General features: G+C 46.8%; 1 protein-coding gene across 3 annotated transcripts; it reads left to right on the top strand.

Moving 5' to 3' along the window:
- The first annotated feature begins 180 nt into the window (after positions 1-180).
- Positions 181-24650, top strand: LOC125945607 (sarcoplasmic reticulum histidine-rich calcium-binding protein-like). Of its 3 annotated transcripts, none has more exons than XM_049667707.1 (8): positions 181-376; positions 5188-5309; positions 6016-6089; positions 8580-8675; positions 13870-13917; positions 16559-16606; positions 19094-19260; positions 23842-24650. In XM_049667707.1, the coding sequence occupies exons 2-8, from the start codon at positions 5198-5200 to the stop codon at positions 24413-24415; spliced, it is 1119 nt and encodes a 372-aa protein (XP_049523664.1). In that variant the 5' UTR covers positions 181-376; positions 5188-5197; the 3' UTR covers positions 24416-24650. The 3 variants fall into 3 exon arrangements, with proteins under 3 accessions (XP_049523664.1, XP_049523663.1, XP_049523666.1); XM_049667706.1 differs by lacking the exon at positions 181-376 and adding an exon at positions 420-545; XM_049667709.1 differs by lacking the exon at positions 181-376 and adding an exon at positions 2733-2822.
- The last annotated feature ends 2926 nt before the right edge of the window (positions 24651-27576 follow it).

Raw genomic sequence — 27576 nt, 5'->3', positions numbered from 1 at the left:
TAGTTAGTCGTTACATACAGAGCCCTATAGTATAAAGTAGAGGGCACGCTTGTAGAGCTATTAAGCATTGTGTACAATTGGCGGCTAATGAGGGCTGATTCTGAAAGCGCGAAGGTATACGTGTAACTTCACTTCTGGAGCCCTCTTGATTTTTTTTTTTTTTTAGCGGCTATTCACGACAAGCAAGGGTATTATAAGCCCGAAACGCAACAGATGCATCTCGAACGATTGCAGTATTCTTTCGAGCGAGCCTGGCGGAAAGTCGCGCAAGAACAAAGGAAGCCAGGCTATAATTTCACGGCCGAATAGGAGAGATAACGTGCGGGAGGGAGTCGGCCCGAGTCCTCTTGTTTCATCTCTCTTGGGCTCAGCTGGCGTAAGTTGCGTATTTATTGTTCTCTACACTGCAGTTGACGTAGCGGGCAGCGTCGCAGAGTTTTTAGCGGATGTCAATTCGGGCAAAACTCTCAACGCGAAGAACACGCTTTTAGGAGACCCCAAATGAATGTTAATTCAAGCTGTAATTCAAGCAATTATTCAAAGCTGTAAGTCGCGCTTCTGTAATTGCCACTCGCTACGACCACCATGACCATGCAACTCCCGATGGCGTCCTGGATTTTGACAGCGTCTATTCAGGTCTAGTTAAACTGTTTTTCGCAAGAAAGTAGCATTGACATAATCTTTTGCCTCGTTTTTATCGCTTTATATAGGATTGCCGTCGACCCATTATTGCGTTATGGAGCCTCAAGTTCATTATTACGCTGCGCTGAGTTTTAACACAGAAAATAAGAACGACTAGGACTCTTGTCCCAGTAGTTCTTATATAGTAGCGATGTGCAAACTACCAACTCTTTAATCCTTATATTCTTACATTTCGTTACTATATTTTAGCGGGGCGCGAATATTCGAGACCGAATCGAATACGGATCGAATAGTATACCAGAAGCGAATCGAATCGAATATCGAGTATTTTTTTCGAATAACTTGCGAATAATGAATAGCCGTTATCACAATTAATATAAAAATAACTTCACATCCTAGTATTCTTAAAGTTAGCACGTTTTTGTCAATTCATCGTACGTTATGAAGCGTGGTTTATTAAAAGCACAAATTGGGCATTAGGCACAAATGAGTAGGTTTTTTTCACCTGCACAGGACTCTTCAGCCAGTGTGGCTGAAAGCTGTATATAGCCTGTGAAGTATGGCTACCTAAGCGACTTCGCCCACTCCACTACAGCAAGCTAGGTCTTCACGTTTTATGTCTATTGGTAACTCCAGAATCCGCTACTTGATCTGGCAGCACGGTTACAGTGTAGCACGGTCCAAATAAACAAAGATGGCTACGACATCCTAGGTTTACGGTGGCATGACGGCGGCTCTTTCGTTTTGGTGCTGTGGTCATGTTTCTCTTTTGTGCATGGCATCGAATCGTGGTGTTTCGCGGAAGCCGAAAGGATCCTTGCTGCCGATCACTTCATTCTGATCGGTCGCAAAGATTTGAGCGACGAAATCGCGGAAGTAATTGCGCTTTGCGTGCAAACGTCCGACCTGCCCAGCGAGCCAGCATCAGGATTTTTTAAGACAAAAAGCCTTTCAAGCGAGCCGGAGGTTTAAAAAAAAAAAAAAAAAAAAAGGGAAGTGCTTATGCGTAGCGGGCCTCCAAAACGTGCAAGCGTGTTCGCGGCACTGTTTCACTGGTACAGGTACGATACTTGACTGCTTTCGACCTTCATAGGCAACTCCAGACGGCGAGTTGTGTTGCAGTATGTCACATATATAGCATCTCACAATATGTAGGCAGTAACGTCTATCGTGCTTTCATATATACGGATATTCTGCACTGATAGAACGAGGCTAAAAAATATGTAAAGTTACCTGGTCTTGCAGTGTGTCTTGGTAGTAAAACAAATGAGAGTTCCGTTTGTGAGTCGGCGTGCACCTTCTTTTTATAGTTAGCTGATACGTGTGATAATGTCGTCTGCGTCCAATGACTGGCACTTGTTCGTGTTCCCAGTACGCAGTGTTCGAGGTAGGGCCCGGGCTCGGGAACACAGCAAAACACCTGCCGCCTGTAGAAATTCACAAACCCGGCGAAATGTGAAAAGTGATTAACAACCAATCGGACAAAGTTGAGTTTATTCCAACAGGTTTCCAAAGTTTAGCGAGGTTTTCTTTTGGCAAGGTCAGTTCTATTAGAGTAAACTTGTGACTTGGAAACGAATTGATCCTGTTGTAATTAAATTTATCTATCTGCACAGTGTCGGAAAGCAAACTAGCCGCGCTGTGAGCAGGTCGAACGCTCCAAAGCTGGAACGAGCGCTGTTTCCAGCCATACTAAGCACCCAGCCAGATTTTTTACGAGGCACCGTCTGGGGCCTTCAGTGCACGGATTGTGAGTGTTTTATATGCGTTTACTTAGCACATAATAAGAGTAGACTCAAAATCCACGCATCGAGAACATATACAGTATGTTCAAACAAAGCCCACATGTCAAAAGAAAACAAATGTAGAGTAAAAAATTAAGTACAAGCTGTTCTCTTCGTTGTTTTGTGTTAAAGAGACCCTAAAGAGGAACATTATATAGTTGAGATGGTCAAGATGCACTCAGCGTTGCACAAAAGCAAGCGTCAGCTGTTTGCGTGATTCTTCCAGGCGAGCAGCTGGCTCATTTCCGTTCAAATTTCGCATAAATGCATGGCCTTCAAGCGAATTCAATTTACTTCGATGTTCGAGAGCACTACTTGCCTGTTCAATTCACAATAAAGCCGAAGTACACGTGTACACGATCGACCTTGTCAGTACCAGGAGCCTCCAGTCGGCATGTACGTGCAACAAAGTTGAACAATTTTTTTTAGTCCTACCGCGTGTCGAGATTTGCAACAAGAAAGTTGCAGTGTAAGTGCTTGGCCATCACGGCTACCAATACATTGTAAAATAATTGACCCCCTCAATCGTGAATAAGGGTGTAAATGTTTCTACAGTGTACCGATAGATGTATACTGTTAACGATATAAGAGCCTACAACAGAACTAGAACCACGGCGAGAATGAAACTGCCTTTATGTTTAGGACAATGCAACTGAGCAATAAAAAAAAAAAAATCTGGTATATATATGTTGTCAAGTAAAAGAAAAGTTACACTGAGGTTTCACTTCGTGAACGCGGGCGACGCGCAAGCGTATGGGTGCTATAGCGTACACAAAGCTATCGGTCCACGGTGGGCCTAGAACGCCTACACTGTCCGCATCGCAGATCGTATATACAAGACAGGGCTCGCGCGGCCGCGCAATACGCAGCAGTCGCCGCAGTATATAGAACTGGTAGGAACTTTTCTCGCACTTTTAATATTTCATTCTGAGAACATTTAACACAAAAGGCATGCGCTGTCGGTGTTTTCTTTCGTGACACTCGTTTGTGGGCTCTCATTCTCAAATTTTCCGAGGAATAACTTTGTTAAGAAAGTAAGACAAGGTATGAGCAACTTCAGTGATAGAATGGTGTGACAATGTAACCCACATATACCGCATGCCATATAGCAAGGCGTGGCATATGCGTATAGTTAAATATTTGCGGGATGATATTGTCAAACGCACAATGCCGCCGACGCCGGACGCCGACAGTGGATTTCCTGGGACACGGGGCTCTTAACGCTGTCGCGTTAAAACAGTTAATTATCATACCTCTATCAGTGGAGCAGCGCCGTGAACAAGTGCTTGCACTTCTAGGAGGCCCGCTACGCACAAACACTTCCCTTTAGTAACCTCTGGCGCGCTTGAAAGGCTCTTTGTCTTCGAAAATTACTGATGCGACTCGCTATAGGTATAGGCCGGACGTTCGCACGAAACATCACAAAGATCCCCGCGGTTTCGTCGCTGAAATCCTTGAGACCAATCAAAATAAGGTAGTCGGCAGCAACGATCCTTTCGTCTTCAACGAACCACCCCGATCCGGCGCCAAAAACTAGAAACTTGAGCACAGCACCTTACGAAAGAGCTACCGCGAACCTGGATGTCGAAGCCATCTTTGATTATATGGACAGCGTTGTCAGCACAAGTTCACGGATTCTGGAGTTGCCAATGCCTCGAATCTCTTGTGATTTGGTCAGAGTGTACTATTCTAGTAAAGTCTAGATTTAGGGCACACTGCGATGCGCTCGCGATGCACATCTCGAGCTTTTTTTTTTTTTTTTTCTATACCTCCAAAGTGCGTGCAAGTCTGTCTATACAGGTTGTTTCACTTAACTTGGTCAAACCTTACTAATGTGCAAATGACGCGTAACGGGACAGAACCAATGTAATGTTGTTTCCCGTCGCTTGGAGATACTCATAATATTTTTTGCATTCAGCCTAATTACATAATTGGTCTAAATAAATAATTAATCAATTAACTTCTCAATTATTATAATTAGTTGAAAAGTGTCAGTGAGAAAATTGTAGAGCAACATGAGAAACTCCCCATAGAGCTTTCTGTTGCTCAGCACGTACGTGCTTTATCCCAGCGTGAAAGATACCAGCGAATACACGCCATGTGCCTCGAGCGGCTAGTCGCGCGCCAATTTCGCGTGTATTCGCGAACTTCTTTCACGCTCGGAAAAACACTTTTATGTAGCCCGCATTGAGCAAAATAAAGCTGTATCAGGAGTTTTTAATGTTGCTCTACAATTTTCCCATTGACACTTTTAATTGAAATACGAGACGTGAGAAGTTGATTAATTAATTAAGACCAGTTATGTGATTAGGCTGAATGCAAAAAAATATTTTGAGTATCTCCAAGCAACGGCAAACAACATTACCTTGGTTCTGTCCAGCTACGTGGCATTTGCATTTTTTTTTTCAATATTGGCGCACGATAGTTGGGACACCCTGTATATACGTACACGCTGTTTTATGTTCCCCCGTCTACTCTCTGCCACATGACCGGTTTAGAATACTTCACACACATAGACTTTTTTTTTTCGATTCGACACTCTTAATGCTAACATATTAAAAAAAATACGATTGTGGTCTAATGGTTAGAGAACGGCTCTTGTGGCAGGAAACCGAGGTTCGATATATTATCGCAAACGCTAATTGCCTTTTGCCTTGAAGAGGCAGGAAACGCTGCGTGACAGCAACGTACTTATACAGCGAAGTGCCCCGTATTAGCCAAGGAATGCTTCGCATTTAATTGTGCACGACCTTCTACACAGCACACCCGCCATGGCCAGGCCGGTGCTTGCACTCCTGGTTCTGGTCTGCCTGGTGGCGGTCTGCAGCTGCACGTACGAAGAGGACCTGAGGAGACAACTCAGGACGCACGAGTGCAGGAGACGTGAGTGAAAAATTAGTGGCACGATTAGTGGCGCGATCGCTCTGCCATTGCTATGAAGAACGCGAAAAAAAAAAAGCAACTTTAAAGATCTATCACGACAGTAACCTGGTATGGTAGCGATAATGTGGCTTCATTATCATCAGTGGAGCCGTTTTACACCATCATGAATGGTCTTAGTTGGTTTTTGACACCGGGTTTTTAACGCTTCCAGTGCGCCCTGAAAAGAGCCCCGAAATATGCCACAGGACTATTGGTTCCGGGAGGAGAGTAATAGGGCCAGGAAAGGGTACACGGGAGGCTCTGTAGTGTTAGTGTGTAATTGAATAAGTAAGTAAACGAGTGAGTGAGTGAGTGAGTGAGTGAGTGAGTGAGTGAGTGAGTGAGTATAAGTAAAATCATGTTATAGTGATGGAGTAAGCAAATAAATATGTAAATATACCTTGGGAGTGATTTATAAGCGAGTGTTTGAGTGAGGAGGCAAAAATATTGCAAATAGTTAGTAAATAAATGTTATCTGCGGCTTGTTCGCTGGAATAAAGCGGCTCTTGCGGAGGGAAGCCCAGTTGCACAGTATAACATTTCGTAATTAAGGCGTTCGAATTTGTGAGGCTTACTGATCAAATTATCTTTCGTTGATGGGATTCATCTGTTTTGCACCAGTTCCCGATTTCATCTTCTTTTCTTTTTTTTTTTTTGCATGCGACAGTAATCAAGGTATTATCAAAGTGCGGCTACAAGAAGCGTTGGACAAACCAACTGCAGAAGGACTTGGCCGCCACCGTAAGTGTACCGTGACCCACCGACTGAAGTCAAAGCTTTCGAAGTGCCGCGATGAACGAGAGCAGACCTAATAATGTATACGACACCACTCATGGCCTTCGGGATCGGGGAGTATGTGCGGTGCACAGCGCGCGCCGCCCCATCTCGGAGGTTAGGGTGACGACCGCCATTGGGATGTGCGAACTTTTCGCTTTGAGTAAAGAAACGTGACCGAAAAAGTTTGAAAACAAAACTGATATCTTTTTACTGGCCTAACCGCTTGTCCTCTTTGAGGAGGAGTGCGTTGCAGATTCCACTGCGCCATTTGCACCTGTCTCTGAACGTTCCTGTGCTGTAATTTTTTTAGAATATCCGTAATGGGACCGCACGATCAGGAATGATAAATAAATGTTCATTTGCGGCCGACTAAAATGTTAACACTATTGTTCTTTTGCTTGTTTTGTTCGCTATCTCGTTCTGATTCTGTTATTTTTGTTCCTGAGAAACTTTTATATTTAAAGCACACAAATTATATTGTCCACGTCTGACTGCTCAGTGAGACTCCTAGCAAGCGTCCCTATCAAGTCGTCGCGATCTCGCTCACTTGATGGTCGCCCGGCGGTGAGGTGCAAGCAGTGACGTCACTTAGGGGCGTCTACTTAGGGCGTGACAGTTGAGTTTCTCGGCTGTTAAGTTTCGGGGCATTTCTGTGTGAAAATGGCCAGAGCTCATTTCGCTGCAATTTAAGTTCCTTTTTTTTTTTTTGCAATTCTGAAAATGATTATGAGCTCCTCGGATGGCCCCCTTCAGGTTTTCTGTTGGGACCGGTCGCATGGCTCCTTCGTTGAAGCTTTAATTAGTCTAATTTGCATAAAACAATATAATCTCGGTAAAAGGATATCGCTTAAAAGGAATCGCTTAAACGGAACAACGAAAGCCTTATGGTTGGTTCGTTAAATGGAACCACATTTTTTTTACAACTCCGGCTAATCTCAACTACAAATATTACTAAAGATGAAGCTGCGCAACCAATCTTAGCGGCATCGCGACAGGCAATCAGTGCTTGCGCCTCTCCTTCTCGGCTTTTCTCGCTGGTTCTCTGGGGCTGTGTTCCAATATTCGCCGTAGACGGCAAAGTAGACGGCGAAGCTCGTTTCGATCTCTCATTTTCAATGTGTGATGTCACTTTCGATCTGAAATTTGTGATGTCACTTATCATAAAGCTTCGTATTATTCAGCCCTAATAATACTGTTCGTGTCTTACAATCGCAAAAAAAAAAAAAAAAAAAAACTGTATATGAGTCGCGCATACGTATGTCACACGAATGGAACCATTTGCGTTTATCGGCTGAAAAGTGCACTAAGCGAATAAGAATTCAGCACCAGCTCTTACCGCCTATGACGACCAGTTTCTGAATTGAAAATAATGCATGTACGTAAATGATGTACTTATTCCTGTAATGTAATTATGCTGTAACTATATTCTATAATGTTACTACCAGTATTTACCTTACTGTTACTCTTTCATTGAAATGCGGCCGCCGCGGCCGGGATGCGATCCCGTTGGAGGCGAAATGCAAAAACGCCCGTGTGCTTGCGTTGTAGTGCACGTTAAAGAACCCCAGGTGGTCAAAATGAATCCGGCTCCACTACGGCGTACCTCATAATCAGAACTGGTTTTGGCACGTAAAACCCCAGAAAGAAGAATAACTCTTTCATTGGACCCGCAACTAGCCTTTGGCTATCGGTCCAACCAGATTTGGGAACTCTGGATATTCTTCCTACACAATAATTTGAATTGAATTGAAGGCCCACTAAACGCGCTTCCAGGGGCGAGAGGGAGAGGGAGACGGAGACGGAAATTGATTGCAGGAGAAAAGTACAGCGGTCGCACTTCCAAGAGAAGGGTGTAAATCTGCAAGTGCCTGCTATGTTCAGGTGATCGAGGCGTAGGTGCAGGACACCGATTGTAGGTTACACGGGAGGTAACCCGTATTTCAATCCCTTTGGGCACAATATAGTTCCCGCCAAATTCAAGAGCTCGAAGCTGCGTCGCCTGTTATGCTTTGATTTGTCAAAAAAATAAAAATAAAACTGGTTGAATGCAAGTGCTTACTGCAAGAAAAATAATTGAATTACACTGTGCGTTACCGAGTAAACAAATTATTATGTAAATTACAAAATTACCAAAATACGTAATCGATTACAAGTAAGTGATTACACGTTATTAATTACTTGTATTTCGTTACGAACAAGTCTTAACATCGCCCGCGTGTAAAGGGCGTCCGGTAAACGACAGCTCACGCGCCATTGAGTGTCGTCATTCGTGACGTTGTAACGACGTCACACCTCGTTGTATAGCGTCTAGCGGCTACGCGAATGTAATAAGTGTGGTTCGAGAGTCGCGTGAAGAAAACAAAGGCACAGATTTTGTTTCTTTTTTTTTTGCGATGGTTAAAATATCTTTTGTTATTTTTTGACGTGCACTGGGACTTGCAACCTCTCCAACAGATGGCCCAGCGTACGTTCCATGACGATCTAAACAGCTGTTTGTCCATGTCCCTCGATATGGCAGGCAACATGTCCTACTGCAAACATGAACCAAGTGTAAGTATACGATACGTATTTGTATGTGGCGCGAAAGGCTTACGAATGAGAACAGCCACAACCAAGATGCACGCTATCATGAAACTTTGAAGGGGTTCCGACATGATGCCTGCGGTTATTCAATTTTTGTTTAGCGCTAAATATGAATCTCCTAGATCTCTGAACCCTAAAAAATAGTTACAAATAAATCTCAGAGCGCCGTAAATAATTTAATATGAAAGAAGCTTTTCTACAGCCAGTTTGGGGTTTGTATCCCAGGAGGATTCTGGGCCTCTTCGATTTACAGGAAAAACCAGTCAAAAAAGACGAAGGACAAGAGAAAGGAATTCACACTATCACAGCACCCTTGTCCTTCGTCTTTTTGATTGGTTTTTCCTGCAAATGATGTACCAACTCGGCCCGGACTTCGACTTTCCTGCGAAGCTCTTCGATTTGTCGTCCCGGACTGTCCAGGAATACCCGGGACACTGAATACGCAACCCTCCTTGGCTGAAAGCATCGCCTCAGGCAGTCCGGACTGTCAGGGACGGATAATCGAAGAGGCCCACCGTGTCGTCACGTCACCACACAGTATGTGGTCACGTGGGAGTATAGGACATTACGACATTTTGACACTAACAGCGGCTCGCTTGGTCCGCTCGCATACTGCTACTTGTTGTGAGATGCCATGTAGCAGCATAGCGAACGACCGAGGTGACCCGGAGCGGGTGTCAGAACGTCGAAATGGTCTGCTACCGCGTGACCCCATGCTGTGTCGTGACGTCACAGCAGTGCACGGCATTGCGCATATTACGCTCTTTCGCACATTAGTTCGTATGGATGTAAGTTCTTGATTACGCCTTGTTTACGAGAATTCCTAGCTCCAGCTCGCTCAGGTTTTCAAGAGACGACATGCTATCGAACGGTCCCGCGCTGATCCGCGCATCACGTGCAAAAGGACACTTCAGTAAAAGCGTCGTTTCGCTTTAGAAATCTTGGCTTGGCTAAGCAAATAACTTGACTTGCACATAACCAGAGCAATCGGAGAGGACCATAAAAGCACATAGCTATACTACAGTGGCTAGAATTCTAGCCACTGTAGCTATACCATTGCAGAAATGATTCAACAGGAAGCATTAACTACATGAACATCAGCTTGATTAACAAAACGATTATTTAAAACGGCTAGGACCGCACTTGTCATCTGCTTCCCAGCGTATACCCGCTACCGCGATCACCTCTCCCTGTTTTCAGTATAGGAATGGATAAACACGATCGTGTCCTCAGATGAAAAAAAAAAAAGTAAGATAAAATAAATTGCTGACTGTCCCGTAATCGAGAGTAGATGTAAGCATGAAATGGCTACCATACGGCGTCTTTTCCTGCCTGTGGTGCCGCCGCCTTCAACCGCGTTTCTTCTTGAGTGAGTGAAACAACTTTATTGTCGATCCGGCATAAAGGGGGGAAGGGGTAGGGGAATTAAAGCGAGACACTAGCGTGCTCGAACGTCCCCGGAGCAGCCACCTACTCGCGTCAAACCCGTGGGGGCGCCGCTTTCGGCCGCTGGCGTTCCAGGATGCTAAGCACGTGCTGGACCACGTCTCTTTGGTTGCCTGGCTCTCGGCTGATGATCTTGCTGCTGATGGCAGTTGGCATTGCTTCTTGGTTACCCGGCGGTGGCGCACAGTCCTAGAGGAGGTGTCTCTGTGTGGCGCGCGCCTTCTTGCGGTGTTGGCATATATCCGTGGTGTATACCTCCGGGCAAACGTGCTTTGCCCATAAGGGGGTCCATATGGCTTGTACTTGCAACTGCCGTAGTGTGGCTGCTTCGCTGCGTCGTAGGTCTCGGTGAGGTGGTGGGTAGAGGCGTCTGCTCGTTCTGTACCACTGCAGAACGTCGCCGTAGGTTGTGATGGTATACTCTTCGTCTTCGGCATCGGGTCGTTGCGGCTTGCAATTGTCCAAGGCGCTCAGCATCTGTCGCCACTTCTTGTCGCATCGAAGTGGGCGGCTGCAAACGTGCGGCCTTAGGTCCCCTGTATCTGCCTTTTGAATGTCGCTATTGGAAATGACAAATAACATTTCAGCGTACTGGAAGCTACAGCTTGAGTGATATTGAGAAGAAACATTAGGAAGAACTCGGAAGCAATATTTTTTAAAACTTGTTTGGGGAGTCTCTAGCGTATGTACTGCGGTCCTGTACCGGTAAGCTTTCCGTTTCACTAAATACAATCGGTGCCACAAAAAAATGTCGTAGTTTGCTCTATGAACTTGGACATGCAGCAGCACCAGCAATGCGCGTAACTGTTGTCGCCGCCGTCGCCGTTTTGCCCGCGCTCGCAGCGAACGCGCGCGGCGTTGGTAACTGTTACCGGTGCCTCTGGGGGCGGCTCGGAGGTTTTCGGCGAGATCAGAATGGGACACTCGTCGAGCAGCGTCGGAAGTCTTTACCACCTTCTCGCATCGCAACGTTTTAGGGGCGAAGCTCCTTAGGGTGTGGGTCTGTCCCTCCTCTGTAGAAGTAGTAGTAGTCGTCGTAGTAGGTAGCCACGTCTACTTTTATGAGAAAAAAAAATTCCGAAAGTTATGTCCGTAGCGCGGAATCGAACCAGGGACCCCTCGCTTCCGAACGCGCGGCGCTAACCACTACGCCACGAAGCGCACATGGACACACGCACCACGATGACAATAAATACCCAACATTAACGAAAGACTGCGCGTTTCTAACGCCTTTGTGCTAGCGCGTTACGGCCCGTGTAAGAAGCTGGTGTAAGACGCTGTGGCCTCTCCGCCTTACCCCCGTATTCATAAACGCTCCTCGACTTGAACTTTACTTGCCACCGCCTTGGGCAGCGCGTTCGAAAGGCGTTGAAGGCGGTGGCAAGTCAAGTTCAAGTCGAGGAGCGTTTATGAATACGGGGGTTAATTATACTCTCTCAGCAGTCATGTGATGCCGTCGGCAAACGCGGTGCACGTTCCGGCATGTGTAAATGGCTGCGTAAGACGCTGTGGCCTCTCCCCCTTACTAGAGAGTACTGCACGTTTCTAACGCGTTTGTGCTAGCGTCCCCTTAAGCGGGAGATGGTGCAATTATAATGAAGGGCGCTGTTATAAAATAGGAATGACGTCACATATGGCGCGTGTCATTGGTGGAAGTCAATCGTTCGATTTAGTGCGGCGAGACTGGGCGAATTACACGGAAGATTCACGGTTTACCGATGATTCCCTCCGGAGCTTCGCCCACTCATCATCATTCACCCCGTGGATATGCGGTGTTTTTTTTATATAAATACGCATTTGATGCCGCAGCTAAACGTCGCCTCCCATCCCTCCCTCCCGTCCCCCCACGCCCTTCCGCGCGACGGGAGAAGTCGCGTTTGCTCTATATATATGGTGATTGGAAAGGAGGAAAGAGACGCTTAATTATGCAGCCCTTCAGGGAGCATGGCGCAGAACGCGCGTTTGCTCTCCGCCGTGCGTTCGCTCCCCGTGAAAGCGCGCGGGGGACGCGCGCTTTCACGGGGAGCGAACGCAGCATACGGCGCGCGACGACGATTTCATCGCCGTTGGACGTCATGCGGAACCTCACGGCGACGGCGACGCCAACGGCAGAAATCCGCTTGGAGTGTCCATATATCGCAAAGATATTGGTTGTCGTTTCCCTTAATGTAAATGCAGCACACCTTTTTTTTTACGCAAAGATACATGGTCACATATCATTTCTTTGTTTGCGAACTCACATGAATCGGCCTGTGATCTCAGATGCCATGGTTCACGGCAGAAGGTGTACAGACATGACATGGATACCCAATAGAGAGTTTTGGTTTTTCCTCGAACGACTTGCCGTTTCTGGATCATTGGTTTACCGGAGGCGTAAACGTGAGCGGTTGGGTCGCTGGCACCACCTGGTGGTGCACAGCTCAACCAGACAAACTATTGTTGCAGTAAGCTGTACATGTTCTACTTCGCTGCTGGTGTAAATTTTCGGCAGTGGTCTAATCGTGTACTTGTGCACGTTGCCTTAAAAAATGTTTTTTTTTTTTTTACAATAACACACTCTAAACAAGTTTACACATTTTGGGTCGTATCTTGTCCCCAAACAATAATTGTCTGCTGTCTTGTCCGCATTTCCTTTCTTTAACGCTGCGAGCCCGGTATACTTCTTAGTCATGAAAGGCTTGCGCGTTATCAGCGTGACACAGCATTCTCGATAGGAAAGTAGCGAGCGCTGAGTTTTCAAGAAAGGAAACGGAAGCAAGGCAGATGACGATTGTTGTTGTGGGACAAGATACGACCCGAAGGGTGTAAACGTTTCTTATGGCATATTCGAGTGGTCGTTTCAGAGCACTCTGGCCGTGCTACAAAAGTGGCGAAAAACAACTTTAAAAGTGTATTACGACAATAACCGGGTATGGTAGTGTTGATCTTGCTTCGTTAGCATCAGAGGAACCCGTTTATGCAAACGGTAACGCTTAGTAACGGTTTTACATGACCTTTGCAGCGCTACCAGAGCGCTCTAACACGACCACCCGAATACGCCATTAGAGTGCACTCGTGCAACAATAAAATGCGTCTGTAATTAAGACTATTACCCGTTTGCTCTCTGAACCAAACCGCTTTCTTCCTGTCTTTTAACGTTATATAAGCCTAACATGTTTGCCTTTCATCGCTCTTTGCGTGGTCTTTAACTTGTTCTGGAGCTTTCTTGTTGACCTCCCATTTTCTGCTGAATAGATTACCCCCGGTAGAATGAAATGATTTCACGCTTTTCTTTTCAGCGAGACTGGTAAGCTCCCGGTCAGGATTTGGTGATGTCTGCTGTATGCACTACAACCCCATTTTTATTCTTCTGTAAATTTACTTTTCGTGATCAGAGTCCCCTGTGAGTAATTGACCTAGATAAACGTACTCCTGCAGATACTCTGGAGGCTGACTGACGATCAGGAATTTTTAATCCCTTACCAGGTCATTAAACATTACCCTTGCGATAGTGGAGAAACGCGCTGTCACGGTTTGCGTACCGATTCATAAGAGTGCTGCTACGCGTAAACTTTAGGCTCGTTGTATTTTTTAACTCGTTGGAGCGCCACATCATCTTTTATCTTCTGGGAACGGAACAGTATAGCGGCAGATAAAGCACACAGACGTATTTTGGAGTGTCAAATTATCTCACGAGAAGACGTCTGACACTCACTCGCTTTGCTTGATCTTGCAGCTGAGGATTTACCTGCAGTGTTCAAGAATGGCACTGTTCAAAAGAGTCGTAAGTGTCCTTTTCGAGATCGTTTCGTGAAGATGGTGGTAAAGAGGCAATAAAAATGTCGCAGTTTCGCCTCGAAGGCGAAGCATCAATTGCGATATCAAATTAGTAGAGAGCTATAAGGAGTAGGGATAGTACCGTTTTATCGGCTGCATTTGACACATTCGCTTACTAACTGAATTAACAAGCGTGGTGTCAGCGCGCACAAGCAAACATGACTAGATTACACTCGATGACCGCAGACAACCACTGTCAAAACGCTGGCAGCAAGCGCAGCCGCCGCAGCGGGCGGAGGTTCGTGCGGTCTATCGCTTCAACGGAAACTGAGCGGCCGAACGCACAGCGCGTACAAAGGTGAGAGTCGTGTGGAGAACGCTTGCAAGATACGGTGCGCGTGGCAACACCGACAGCCCGTACCGGCGCAAAGTTCAAGAACGCATCTGTTGGCAAAGTAGACACCGCCTCCCTCCCCTCCATCCCGCACTGCCTTCCCGCTTTGCTCCTTTCGCGTGGGATCTTGCGTCGCCAATGCGAAATGCGGTCCCCTTGAGCCCATTTGCAAGAGACGCATTTGGTGCCGCAGCACAGCATCGACCCCCTCACTCCCTCCCTCCCTCCAATACCCCCACGGCCTTTCGCGCGACGGATCGCGTTTGCTCTCCGCCGTGCGTTCGCCCTCTGTGATAGCGCGCGTCCCCCGCGCGCCTTCACTCGCACATACGGCGCGCGGCGACGATTTTATCGCCCTTGGACTTTATACGGAACCTCACGGCGATGGCGACGGCGACACCGACGGCAGAAATCCGCTTGAAGAGTCCTTATAATTGCTATCGCAATAAAAGGAGCACTACAATAATCTATAGACTGCTATATTGCTATTTTAAAAGTGTCTCTTCAATACACCAGACGAAAAAGAAAATGCTCGGTGCTATGTAGTAACGTGAACGCCAAACCTGTCGCCCTAAATGTTTTCCAAGCATTGTGGCAGACGTGTTAAAGGGGTGCTGACACGATATTTTCGAGCGCTGTTTATTTTGCTATAAGCGATGGACTGACGGCCCTAAACACAAGAGCAAATACAACCGAGCGTCACACTGTCCTAAACAATTGAACTTTTTAGCTTTTCTACAGCCAGTTTCGGTTGTGCTTCTACAGTGTCATGGCATCATGACACAGTATGCGGTCACGTGGCTGCAGGTCATTGCGACGTTTTGACACTCAATCCGGTTGACTCGGTCTTACGCTATGCTGGTACATCGGTGCGCACAGCAAACGACAGCATACATTAAAATGATTTACACCTTTAAAAGCGACAAAAGGTGTATATCGGCCTACAACTCGCAACATCACACCCAAAAGGGTCTAAATGTGTGATTTATAGTCATATGTACACCTTTTTTTGCTTTTAAGGGTGTAAATTATTTAACAGTGGTGCACGAGTGTAAAAACACCATAGCGAGTGTCAAGGGCGTGGTTTATAGACAGATCTACACCCTTTCTTGCTTTTAAGGGTGTGCATTATTTAACAGTGCACGAGTAAATTACCTTTCTGAAAAAAAAGTCGCCTTTAGCGTGAGCGCAGTCTTATACAGGTTTCATACGGCGCACTTTCGATCGCGATCGTCCCCAATCGTGATCGAATTTCTCGGTCGCGATTGGTTCATTTGCTCAAGCTGAGAAAGAAAGCCAATCGCGGTCAAGAATTGTAATCCCAGTCAGGCTCGATCGCGATTGGAACTGCGCCCTCTGACGCCGGTATTAGCAAGCATGAAAAAAAGATGCGCTAGAACTTCCGGAAGACGGTTTGGCGACACCAACTCGGTGTTTCGACACCAGCCCGCCATGACGTCATTTGACGTCATGACGTCATTGATTTCATCGGCTCGGGCTTAGTGAACATGTTATCTGTAATGATGGACTACGTTGCGTTCTAAGAGAGTCAAATACTGAACTTAAAAAGTTTTCAAAACTTTCACTGGGGAGCCGCAACGGGCGCGTAAGCGAAAAAGAGCCTCGAAATCTGTGACGTCACAATGAAGTACTATCGGTGGTGTTTCGGCACAGTATTCAACAACTGGAACCGTGACCTCCGTTTCCGCTTCTAATGAGCAACCTGTTTCAGTGAAATTATGTAAAATATAGTGTAGACAGAATACTTAAGCAGTCTAAACTGATTTAGTGTTCTTTATTAAGTACTTCGGAATGTCGAGGATCCATAGATATTTGCGATCCTCCCCATTGCCCTTGAGACTGTGTGCATAGTGGCTTAAAGTTCAATGCGAAGAAGGCTTCCTTTCAGGTGCCCACCTTTGCCTCTGTGATTACGGGTTATATTATCGCTAGAATCCAACAGTAAAGACGAGTAGATAGTCAACGCTCTGTGTAGTCTCGTCCTATTTGGTTGCCCCGCTTCAGTGCTGGAAGATGGCATTAATGTCAAAGCAGCCAGCCTAGCAGTGCATCCTTGCAAGTTGATTACGGCACATCGGCCGTGAGGCATGGGCCTAAATGATGGGCTCTGCAAAATGAACGCCTTCGAGGGGGCCCGCGCCATCATTATAGCACGCGAACTTGTCTGGCACGAACGCAGCTGCCTGAGTGTGAGTAACGTTTTACTTTCTTATTTTTCTCTATCGCATCCAAGGACGTGAAAAACAAGTTCGCCGCGATCAAGTTTCATGGCGGATTTGACGTAAGCACACGCTTTATCTCCTGGCAAAAGTGCGCGGCACATGCCAATTCCAAGCACTCGATAACGTGATGTGCACATGCATATATTATACACAATGCCGAAAAAGGATGACTAACTTTTGGAAATCTCTCTACGTAACTCTCGCCAGAACGTGGCTATTCCGACGAAGGCTGGCGTACCAGTTGAAACGTTAAATACATGAACAAAAGTTCGTCTTCCTTTTTCTGTGTTCTATTTCATCGGGTCTGGCGTGAAGACGTTGAAACGCCGTATATATAAATGCAACAATTATTCACCTGTAGATCTTATCATATATTTAGTGATTCAATTCAGGTGGCGGTGATATCTGAGTCACGTGCAGAGTATTTTTCACTAAAAATCCTTGAGGATTTTCGCAGAACTCGCCAAACGCTCATGGCATGAGTAAGTTAGGGTTATAGACATTGGTCAAACTTCGTGGCTAGGTTTACACACTAAAAAGACAGAGTGAGCAACTGCTTCATGTTGGAGTAACTGCTATATTCCTTGTTAAATACCGTTTTCGTGTTTGGCGTATCGCTCTAAAAACACTTCACATTCTTTCGGGCGTAGCTTTTTCTCAATACAGGCATTCTTTCCGTCACCATTCGACGGCGAAACTCTCGATTCATATTCTCCGTCATGCCCTCAAACTCTTATTTACTCTCATGCTCTTCTTCATACTCTCAGATACTCTCCTACTCTCCCGCTCTCACATATACTTATATTTCATACTCTCCCACATACTTTAGGGTGCTCTCATACTCTCCGTCATACTCTCACGCTATCTTATACTCTCATATGCTATTATACTCCGGATACTCTCATACTTTTGTAGCCTCCACCATACTCTTTGATACTATATAGTTCTCTCATACTATCCAATACTCTCATACTATTATAACCTCTAACATAGTCTCATAAACTCTGTCATACGCTGGCATGCGGTCATACTCTCATACGCTCTCGTGATACTATCATAGTCTCCTATACTCGGATACTCTCCTACCCTTATACCCTTCATCATACTCTTTGATACTCTCCTACTTTCTGATACTCGCAAACTATTATACCCTCTATCATACTCTCAATACTCTTATACACTCTGTCATACGCTGGCACAATGTCGTACTCTCATATACTCTCCGAGATACTCTCATACTGTCCTACTCTCGAATACTCTCCTACTCTTACACCCTCGATCATACTCTTTAATACTCTCTTACTTTCATATGCAATCATACACACTGTTATACTCTCGGATACTCTCACACCCTCCGTCATACTCCGGGGTACTCTCATACTGTCGATTTCAACAATAATCCTCATCTGTCTTAACTGCTTGCGTTTCCTCTCTTGAAAACTCTGCGCTCGCTACTTTCCTGCCAAGAATGTCGTGTCACGGTGATAACGCGCATGCACGACAAGTTATGGAGTGGAGTAGGCTACCTCGAGCAGGGAGACAGACTTCACCTGCTAAACCGCGACCATTTGACCCCTACGAAGTGTCCTGGGTATAAGAACTAACTACTTAGTTGTTCCTGATGCTCAATTTGTTCTTTTAATAAGCGACGCTTCATAACATGCAATGTTTTCACAGAAGCTTGCCCACACTTTTAAGGCTATGATGCGAACATTGATTCATAATAATGGCGAAAAACGCTGTTCATTATTCGAAAGCCATTTGAAAAGCATTCAATTCGACTTGCTTGTGGCACTATTCAATTCGTATTCGATTCCATCTCAAAAATTTGCTATTCGAACATCTCTATGTATATAGTAGCGTAATAAGCGTGTTTTCATGTGGCATGTCGTAAAAAGTCGCCTTTCTTTGCCTAGAGAGAGAGAGAGAGAGAGAGAGAGAAAGTGTTACAACGTGTTGTCGGTTTTCATGTTGATGTGACATTATTAACTTGCATGCCAACTCGCGATATTCCAAGATAACTTTACGGGTGCCTTTCATAGTATGTGACGACACAACGGTCGAGGTGAAACTAATGTCCGCCTTACCACAATCTTCCGAATGCAGCAGTTTCCGCGCGCAGCTATAACTTGATGTCCAGGGATGAATATCTTAACCCAATCGCTTCTGAGTTACCTCTGAGAATAATCGAATTCAATGTGAATTATAATGTGCAACAGGTGCGCATGGATGAAGCGCGCACGTATACCGCTCACAGCAAGCAAATAATAGAAGCAACCGTTGCAGTAGTTAATTGGAAAAGACATCGCCCGCGTCACGCGGAGGTTGTGGGTTCGGCATTCATCTACGACGAAGGTTTTTTTTCTTTCACTTAATTTATCTCCTTTCTATATTAAAAAAAGAAAGAAAAGAAACTTATCGTAAATGTAATGAATAATTACATTTACACAATTACAATTATCACAAAAGTATTCATTGGCTGTTGGATTCTTACAGTTGTCTGCCACGAGTGACTGACACTAACTGTGCGTCGTTCTCCCGTGCAGCATTGCGTGAAAGTTCACATGGGCATGATGGATGAGTTTGGCGAGTTGCCGATGGACGATGACGATGACGACGACGACGACGACGACGACGAGGACGACGACGACGACGGTAAAGTTGAAAGTGGTGGTCAAGATGATAGGCAAGACAAGCCTAAGTCAAGGAAAAGGTATATCCGGCCCTGATGTTATGATGTGCGCGTTCGCGAAAAACGCGTTAGTAGCTCTGGCAACAGAGAAAAGATAGTCACTGTAAACCCAAGTTCGAGCGGTAGGCCGACGCAGGCACAAAGCAAAACCTTAGAGCTTACTAATGTTCGAAATTTCGAATATGCGTTGTTTATGGCCTTTGCTTTTCAAATGGTACGCGATTCGAGTATTTCCCTATTCCAGTTTGTAGAATAACTGTTCGGGCTCGATTAAAAAGGACAACAACACTTATCGTAGTCCAACGTAGTCAGACCAACGAAGTTGGGACAACGCGGGTCAGCGAAAACCCAACATAAACCATCTAGGGTGTGGGGATACACGAACTTTCAAAGATAAAGCGAATATAGTCCTTTCTATTAGGGTAGCTCCTGATTTAAAAGTTCGCTATTGAATGTTGCCCAATATTCGTTTCTATTCGGATATAGAGTAAACCAGCACTCGTAGTCCAACGTACCCAGGCTCACGTGATCCAGTGAATGCCCGACGTCCACACTTTAGGCATGCGAATACTACAAAATTCGAATTAAAACTGAATACAGTCTTAGCTTCTCGGTTTATATTTCATTCGAGAATTCACTATTTGAAGTTGTCGAATAATCGTTCGCGCTCAAATATAACGGATAGCAACACTTCTCGTGCATACTCCACCGAGAGAAAGCCAACTGCAAGTGGTGACTGATTCCCGATAATTCTGCTGCAAGAGAACCGCAGCTTCCGAGCCGAACAGGCGGTGCAAGTAATTTCTGCAAGATAATTTTCACCCAGTAAATAAGGACGCCTGCTTACAAGTTTAAACGCAATAGAGAGTTATAGCCTGTCCAGTATTCAGGTAAACGCAGGTGGACTGGGCGTTTTACCGGATGAGCGGAGGCGCAAACGTGAACGGCCTGCACGGTGCAGCCACCTGGTGGAGCAGATCCCAATCAGACAAACACAATGCTAGTATTGCAGCAACCAAGTGCATTCTACTTCGCTGCTGGCGTAAATTTTTCGGCAGTGGCGTAATCGTGTAGCTACCGAAAATTTGCCCCAGTAGCATTGTGAAATGCACTTGGGGTCTGCAATATTTAGCTGTGCTTGTGTGATTGAGCTCTGCGCCAACAGGTGGCTGCACCGTGCAAACCGTTTACGCTTGCGCCTCCGCTCATGCGGTAAAACGCGGAGTCCGCTTGCGTTTACCCGAATACCACACACGATAAAACTCTCCATTACCTTTCTTAGGAAGTTACCGTCCTTTTTCCGAATCGAGTATCTGAATTTCTAGCCTTTTTCGAGGGCCCACCCCCCAAAATAGTGCCATGTAACCATATCGGCTGTTTCCGTGGGTATGTGCAATCTAAAGATGGGGTTGATCTCGATGATAAGTGCAATAAAGCAAAATGTTGAGCAGTCCGACGCTTCCCCTACCCTCCTCACGCGAGGGGTGACGTGATAGAGCGCCGCGCTCAGTTACTCCGCCCCAATAATCTTATTCACAATTCGTTCAGGAAGATGTCTTTGATCTGCTTCCACTGTGTGTTGGACCGCCTTAGAACTTCTTCATTTATTGTTTTCTTTTTGAATTTAGTCATGCAATTTATCCTACCCAGACAATCTCACAATTCGATCCCGCGTTGCACTGCTGAGCACGAGATCGCGGGATCGAATCCCGGCCGCGGCGGCCGCATTTCGATAGAGGCGAAATGCAAAAACGCCCGTGTTCTTGCGTTGTAGTGCACGTTAAAGAACCCCAGGTGGTCAAAATTAATCTCCACTACGGCGCCATCCACTACGGCGTGCATCGTAATCAGAACTGATTTTGGCACGTAAAGCCCCAGAAAGCAGAATACTTGCGTCATCTTGGAACGACACGCCGCATGCCCGCTGCAGTGTTAAACTACTTTACTCCTTGAACGAGCGCAGCATTCCACGTGCTTTTCTATTATGTTTTTTAAGGTTACATTACGTTATCTGGCGTGTCAGATACAATCACCTGCCGGTAACTTCTCAAGTGAAAGCTCCTCATAGACTGGACGTCCCGTTGTGAGCGCATCCTAATTATGTTAGTAAAGATTCTTCTTCTTTCTTACCTGATAGACTCCTCCTAAAGCTACGTAGTTTCGAAACGATAAAATGCCTAGGTATTCGATTCGATGTTCGAAAGTAGTTTTTTTTTTCGTCGAATGTATTCGATTCGATTAGCGAACTTTGGCTATTCGAACACTACCGATGAACATACCCGCATTGGACCGAGTACTGGCGCCGCACTGTTCGACGCAGGGCCGCCTCTGCTTTACATAAGGTCTACGCGGGGACTGTTTTTAGAGATACATCGGTAGAACGTTTCCTGAAGCGGTGTACGAGCATGCTGGAGTGCATGTACAAGCGGTGCTAATTTCCTGCAGGTATGGCCAACGCCTCTGAGAAAGCAGGCCTCTTCTTCTTCTTTCTGGGGTTTTACCTGCCAAAACCAGTTCTGATTATGAGGCACGCCGTAGTGGAGGGCTCCGGATTAATTTTGATCACCTGGGGTTCTTTAGCGTGCACTACAACGCAAGCACACGGGCGTTTTTGCATTTCGCCTCCATCGAAATGCGGCCGCTGCGGCCGGGATTCGATCCCGCGATCTCGTGCTCAGCAGCGCAACGCCTTAGCTGACTAAGCCACCGCGGCGGGTAGCAGGCCTCTGTACTCTGCTTTATGACGTCATGTGACTTGGACCGAAATTTCCACTGTCAAACATGGCGTGGCGAAAGCGGTGACGACAAATCACCACGGCTTGCTCGGGAGCATCTCCATTAGGTTCTATGGCAGTCGGCCAAGGTAGCCTGACGTCATGGATCGGAGTGAACAGGCCTTGTGCTACCTAGGAGGTGTTGGTATGGCCAGCGAATGAGTCACACCGATAATGAAAGTGTTTGATGCACGAGAAGAAAGCTGGACTTCGTTGTGCCATTGGGCTGGTTGATAACTCCGCAGTTACTCCATCAACACACGCACACACACACTAAAAAAAAAAAAAAAAAAAAAAAAAAAAAAAAAAAACGAAATGGGGACAACATGGGACGACGCCTTTTTATTTCTTCAGGTAAAATATAGACAAGTTGCGGCCCAATTGATTGATGGTTTACTGTGGGTTTCTAATGTAATCATGACTTTTGATGATTCGCTGATAAGCACTTGGTTTGCCCTGAGCATGATTACGCATTTGATACAGCGCGTACAGTTTGCTTGTCTATAATGGCCAGTAGGCCGATTTGGTCACCATATTTCGCAAAAAAAAAAAAAAATCACGCCCCATTTCACTGCTGTGAAAGTGGATTACCAGCGAATGAGTTTAGCACACGACGTAGAGGTGAGACAGAATATTGATAAAGGTATGAGCAAGTTTTATTTCTCCTCAGCAGCAACGGCGGTCATCCCGAAGAAAGACACGCACACACTTTTATTTTATAGAAACACGCCTCGAGAGTGACGAACGTAAATGGCGCGGTTACATGAAGACGGATCCCTTCTCTGCCTAGGAGTTTCACTCAAGGCGCATCCAAGGTGCATCACGCAAGTGCATCACAGATGAGATCCACAAATCGACCACTCAATCTTTACTTGCCCTACAGTGCATTAGGATCTAGAGCGCGAGGTGTCACGCGATTTGAGATGCGCGCCGCGTAGCGTCGAACACGTGCACTCTTTGCATTGCAGTTGCATATTGTATTGCCCCAGGTGACACGCCATGTAGCAGTTGCATAGGCGGCGACACAAGGTAGATAGGGAAGGTTTTAGGAAGAAAAGGAAGGATAAGGAGTTGCATACAAAAATGCTAGAATAAATTAAAAAAATGTATGGCATACCTGAATAAATCAAGCAGGCTAGGTGACCATTTGCCACCACCCCACTTTAAAGGGTATGTCAGTAAATCATCGTCATCATCATAATCATAAGCAGCACCGTATCGTGCCACTTTCATGCGATGTGAGATGCGCGCCGCGTCTATACATGCAAACTTTGCATTGCGGTTGCATTGTATTCCACCAGGTGTCATGACACGTAGCAATTGCATCGCATCGTGCCACGTGTCAAGGGATGTGACATGTGTGTCGAGTACTCGCGATACCTTTGTTTACTCTTCGGTACATGTCATGGCGCCTGCACGCATGGTACGAACCGCTGCTGAAGAAGCGAATCGTAGAGCTACGCGCGCAGCTCCCTCTATAGGCAACGTCGGGCTCAGCAGACCGCTGTGCAGAGACCAGCACAAGCCAAGCTCACCGTAGACGACGGACGGACAGTTCAGTTCTCGTAAAAACGACGCAAAGAGACTTCGCTGCAAATACCCCTAGTGCGTGCCGCCGAAACTGGAGCTCCTATGGAGCCGCTCCTTCAGCTTAAGCTATGACTGTGCTGCGCGTGCCGCGCCGGCCTGTGACATATTTTCTTTCGTTTTTCGATAAAGTGGTGCAACGTATTCTTTTTGTTTTCTTTTTAGAGTGGGAACAGGTGCAAGTTCCCGCGCGTTGACCAAACTAACACGTACCTTCTCTCCTTTGCCCTCCTCAACCTAGGAGGAAAACACCGATGTCTGACATGGATGAGATGAACAGCGGGCACAGTCACCGCAAGCCCGCCACCAAGCACACCAGTCCGGGAGGAGGCAGTGGTCGGAGACCGTACGACGTGATACAGCGTCGCCCCTACGGCAAGATGAATCGACACCATGGGAAGCCCCACGACGATGACGAAGCAATGATGCCCGCCACCGAGCACGACTATGACGGCCAAGGCGGTGGTCGCGAACCGCACGACGTCGTGAACCGTCGGCCCTACGGCAAGATGAATCGACACCATGGGAAGCCCCACGACGATGACGAAACAACGATGCCCGCCACCGAGCACGACTACCACGGGCAAGGCGGTGGTCGCGAACCGCACGACGTCGTGAACCGTCGACCCCACGACAAGATCAATCGACACCATGGGCGGCCCTACGACGATGACGAAACAATGCCGCGACAACGCAGGCAACCCCGTGACGACGACGACTACATGCCTAGCGACGTAGAGCCGAGAAAGTCTCACAGGCGGCAGTATCCCGACGACTATGACAACTATGACGACTATAACGACGCTTCGAGATGAGGGAGAAGGTCCGGAGATGCGAAAGCTTCTACTCCTTTCCTATTTTCCCATTCCTCCTTTTTTTATATTGAGGGCGGTCGTCGTCGTCACGATAACCTGACCCAAGTTTACTTACATGCCAACAGCATGTGCGCCAACGTTTGCTAGTCTTTCTCCAACGTACATTTTCTTTTTGGTCAATAAAGCGAAACGTGCCAGTCACACACACCCTCGGAAGGCGATCATCTGTGAGTTACTCTTAGTTTTGAAGATCATGCCTTCCTAAAGGTTCTGTAAAGCTAGGCCTACACGTACGACACCGATTTCGGCCTGCGGACTGTCGGTGATATATTTTCCGTCCTGTCAGTGCCCCTGTCACACTGGACCGACGCCAACAGACTGCAGACGGATCGCTGACGGCCGTGTCGGCGGAGCGTCGCCGGGAACGGACTCGTCTACAGAAAGAGCGGCGATTGTCGTGTCACACTGCAACGACACGATCATCCGCGGCTGAACATGGCGGCGCCTTCGAAGCGACAGCAGGCCGCTTCTGATCTATCAAGCCGTCGTTCCGCACTGTTTTGCCGAAATGTCGCACAAAAAGCGCATATTTACAAATATTTACAAGTAAGGCGAGTAGCACAGGCGTAACAGCAACCAGCCAAGATGGCGAGGATCAACTTCTACCTCTTATTCATCGGTGCCGGCCTAAAACCTCGTTGAGCGTCGACGCCGCGTGCCGTTGGCCGGCGCCGACGCCGAAAATCCGCCGAAAATCAGTTCTTTGAGGCTGGGCCTTAATGCTGGGCGAAAACACACACCCCCTGGGCGAAAACACTCGCACCACCCAGATTGCAGCACCAGCAGACGGGTTATACGGCTTTAGCCAAGTAACATGAACTACGCCAGTCTTGACCGGCGCAGATGGTAACATTGGCTTTGCCGGTGCAATCTCATACGCCACGTTGGCAACTTGGCGCACAACGCGGTAAGGACCGTGGTAGCGTGGCAGAAGCTTCGCTGAGAGTGGCGTCGAGTTCGTTACCAGATGAGCACTAAGGATCCTGGAGCGTAATATACATTCTTATGACGGCAATCGTAACGGAACTTCTGTGACACCTGCGACATCGTAAGGCAGTCACGCGCGATATGACGCGCAGCATTCGTCCTTGCGATGGCATCCTGCGCGTACTCCGATAGTTGTTGTGGAGCAGCTGGGAGTAAAGTATCCATGGGTAGTGGCGGTTCATGGCCAAAAAAGAAGATAAAACGGTGAACAACCTGCAGCATCATGGCGTGACGAGTTATGGGCGAATGTAACAAAGGGTAATGCAATAGTTCAGCGGAAACCCGCTAGGTGGAGAGAAGTAATTAAATGGAAAATGAGACATCCAACTAATCGAGGGTTTCCTTTCGAGGAACTCGTGTGGGTTTCCTTTGTAGCAATTGCTACGATTGGGCGGATGTTTCATTTTCAATTTAAAGAGTAATGTAGCATCCCAGTCGCGGTGGTCGGCGGAGACGTACAAGGAGAGCATGCATGTAGGTTATGGTGCGATCCAGTCGTTCGGTGAGGCCGTTTGTCTGAGGGTGATAGGCAATGGTGACTGCGTTTTGTAGAACATGAGCGGAGAAGGTCATCGATGACATGGGACAAGAAGTAAAGACCGCGATCGGCGAGCAGTTGACTCCCAAAAGGTACCTGCATTTGCTTTTGATCTGAGTAATGATGCTTTGACAACAAATTATTAGCGACAGCTGGGCCACGTTTCCGAGATCGATTCTCGGTTTCTTTGCCCGTTCGGTGTAAAAAAAAATAACCTGGACATGACCTCTAAGATCATATATGCGCTGTCAAATTTCGATGGCCATACATTATAAATGTTTGCTTGTTTGCTGGTTCAATAGGTGGCGTCACAACTTTTTACATCGGCGCACAGGAGATCCTATATTTGAACTTCAACAGCTCGGGGTCACGTGACCTCAGCGGAAACTTCACTGTGGCTGTGCATGGCTGTCTACAGCTTAAACTGGCTTCGTCTTGTTCAATGACTCGCGTGGCTTAGAAAATAAAAAAAGCGAGCTGATTTTCTCTACCACGTAGGCTTTGTTGTGGCTCTCTGCGCGCATTTGTTTGAGCCTTGTCACCACGCTTAGCGGGCACTTGTTCAATATTTAAAACGCGCTCTTGATTTGTGCTCTAAGCCAAGCACTGATAGTTTACCACATTCATTGCCAAGTGATGAAACAATCGCAAGATCACATCTCGTGGGCCTCGAGGGTGACGAACGTAACTGGCGCGGTTACGTGAAGACGGATCCCTTCTCGGCCTAGGAGTTTCACTCAAAGCGTATCCAAGGCTCATCACGCAGGTGCATCACAGATGAGATGCACCAATCAACCACTCAATCGTTACTTGCACTACAGTGCTCTAGGATCTAGCGCACTGTACTTTCACTGGTATGCGGACTCTACGGCAGACTTTGCAAATGAACTGTGGCTCTATGTGCGACGTCGTGAGGGTAACCGAAAACGGCTACCGGGTGACCGTGACTCAATTCCGGTAGCTACAGACAAGATTTGTGGCTCTAGACGCAAGCGGTTTATTCGTTTTCTTTTCCGTATTAATTCCAGCAAATAAACTCGAAGATCTTGATATGTACTTCCAGGTAGCGACGCGGCTGTCGGTGCAAATAGCACCGTCCGAGCGAATTCCAGCAGCCATAACTGCACTTTGTTGTGTTCCCCGGCCGTTTGAAGCTCTCGCTACATAAATTCCATCATTGTTTAGCAGTTGTCATGCAACGCACCTACGAAGCCACACATGGTGCGTCCGCGAGCGAGCTAGTGACGTCAGTTTGGCCGAGTTTCCTGATGCGCCCCTTCGCCAAGCTGTCACGAAGCGTTCAAATCACTGCAACACTTCGTCCCCCCCAAATAGAATAGATGCATTCACAAAACGTCACACGCATCCGTCACGTCACGCGCATGCATAACCGCTCACGAGGCTATGAGATGCATGCACCACGTTTCGAAACGCTCAAAGCAGTTACCGCCACTATAGCCACTGGCATGGTCATTGTGCATTCGTTGAATCATCGCCTGGTTGCCTTGGTGCCTCCACACATGCTCTGTATTGTGTGTGTGTGTGTGTGTGTGTGTGTGTGTGTGTGTGTGTGTGT

Source organism: Dermacentor silvarum, chromosome 5 (genome assembly GCF_013339745.2).
Source record: "Dermacentor silvarum isolate Dsil-2018 chromosome 5, BIME_Dsil_1.4, whole genome shotgun sequence".
In the NCBI taxonomy this organism is placed as follows: domain Eukaryota; kingdom Metazoa; phylum Arthropoda; class Arachnida; order Ixodida; family Ixodidae; genus Dermacentor; species Dermacentor silvarum.
This window is presented reverse-complemented; position numbering and strand designations above follow the sequence as displayed.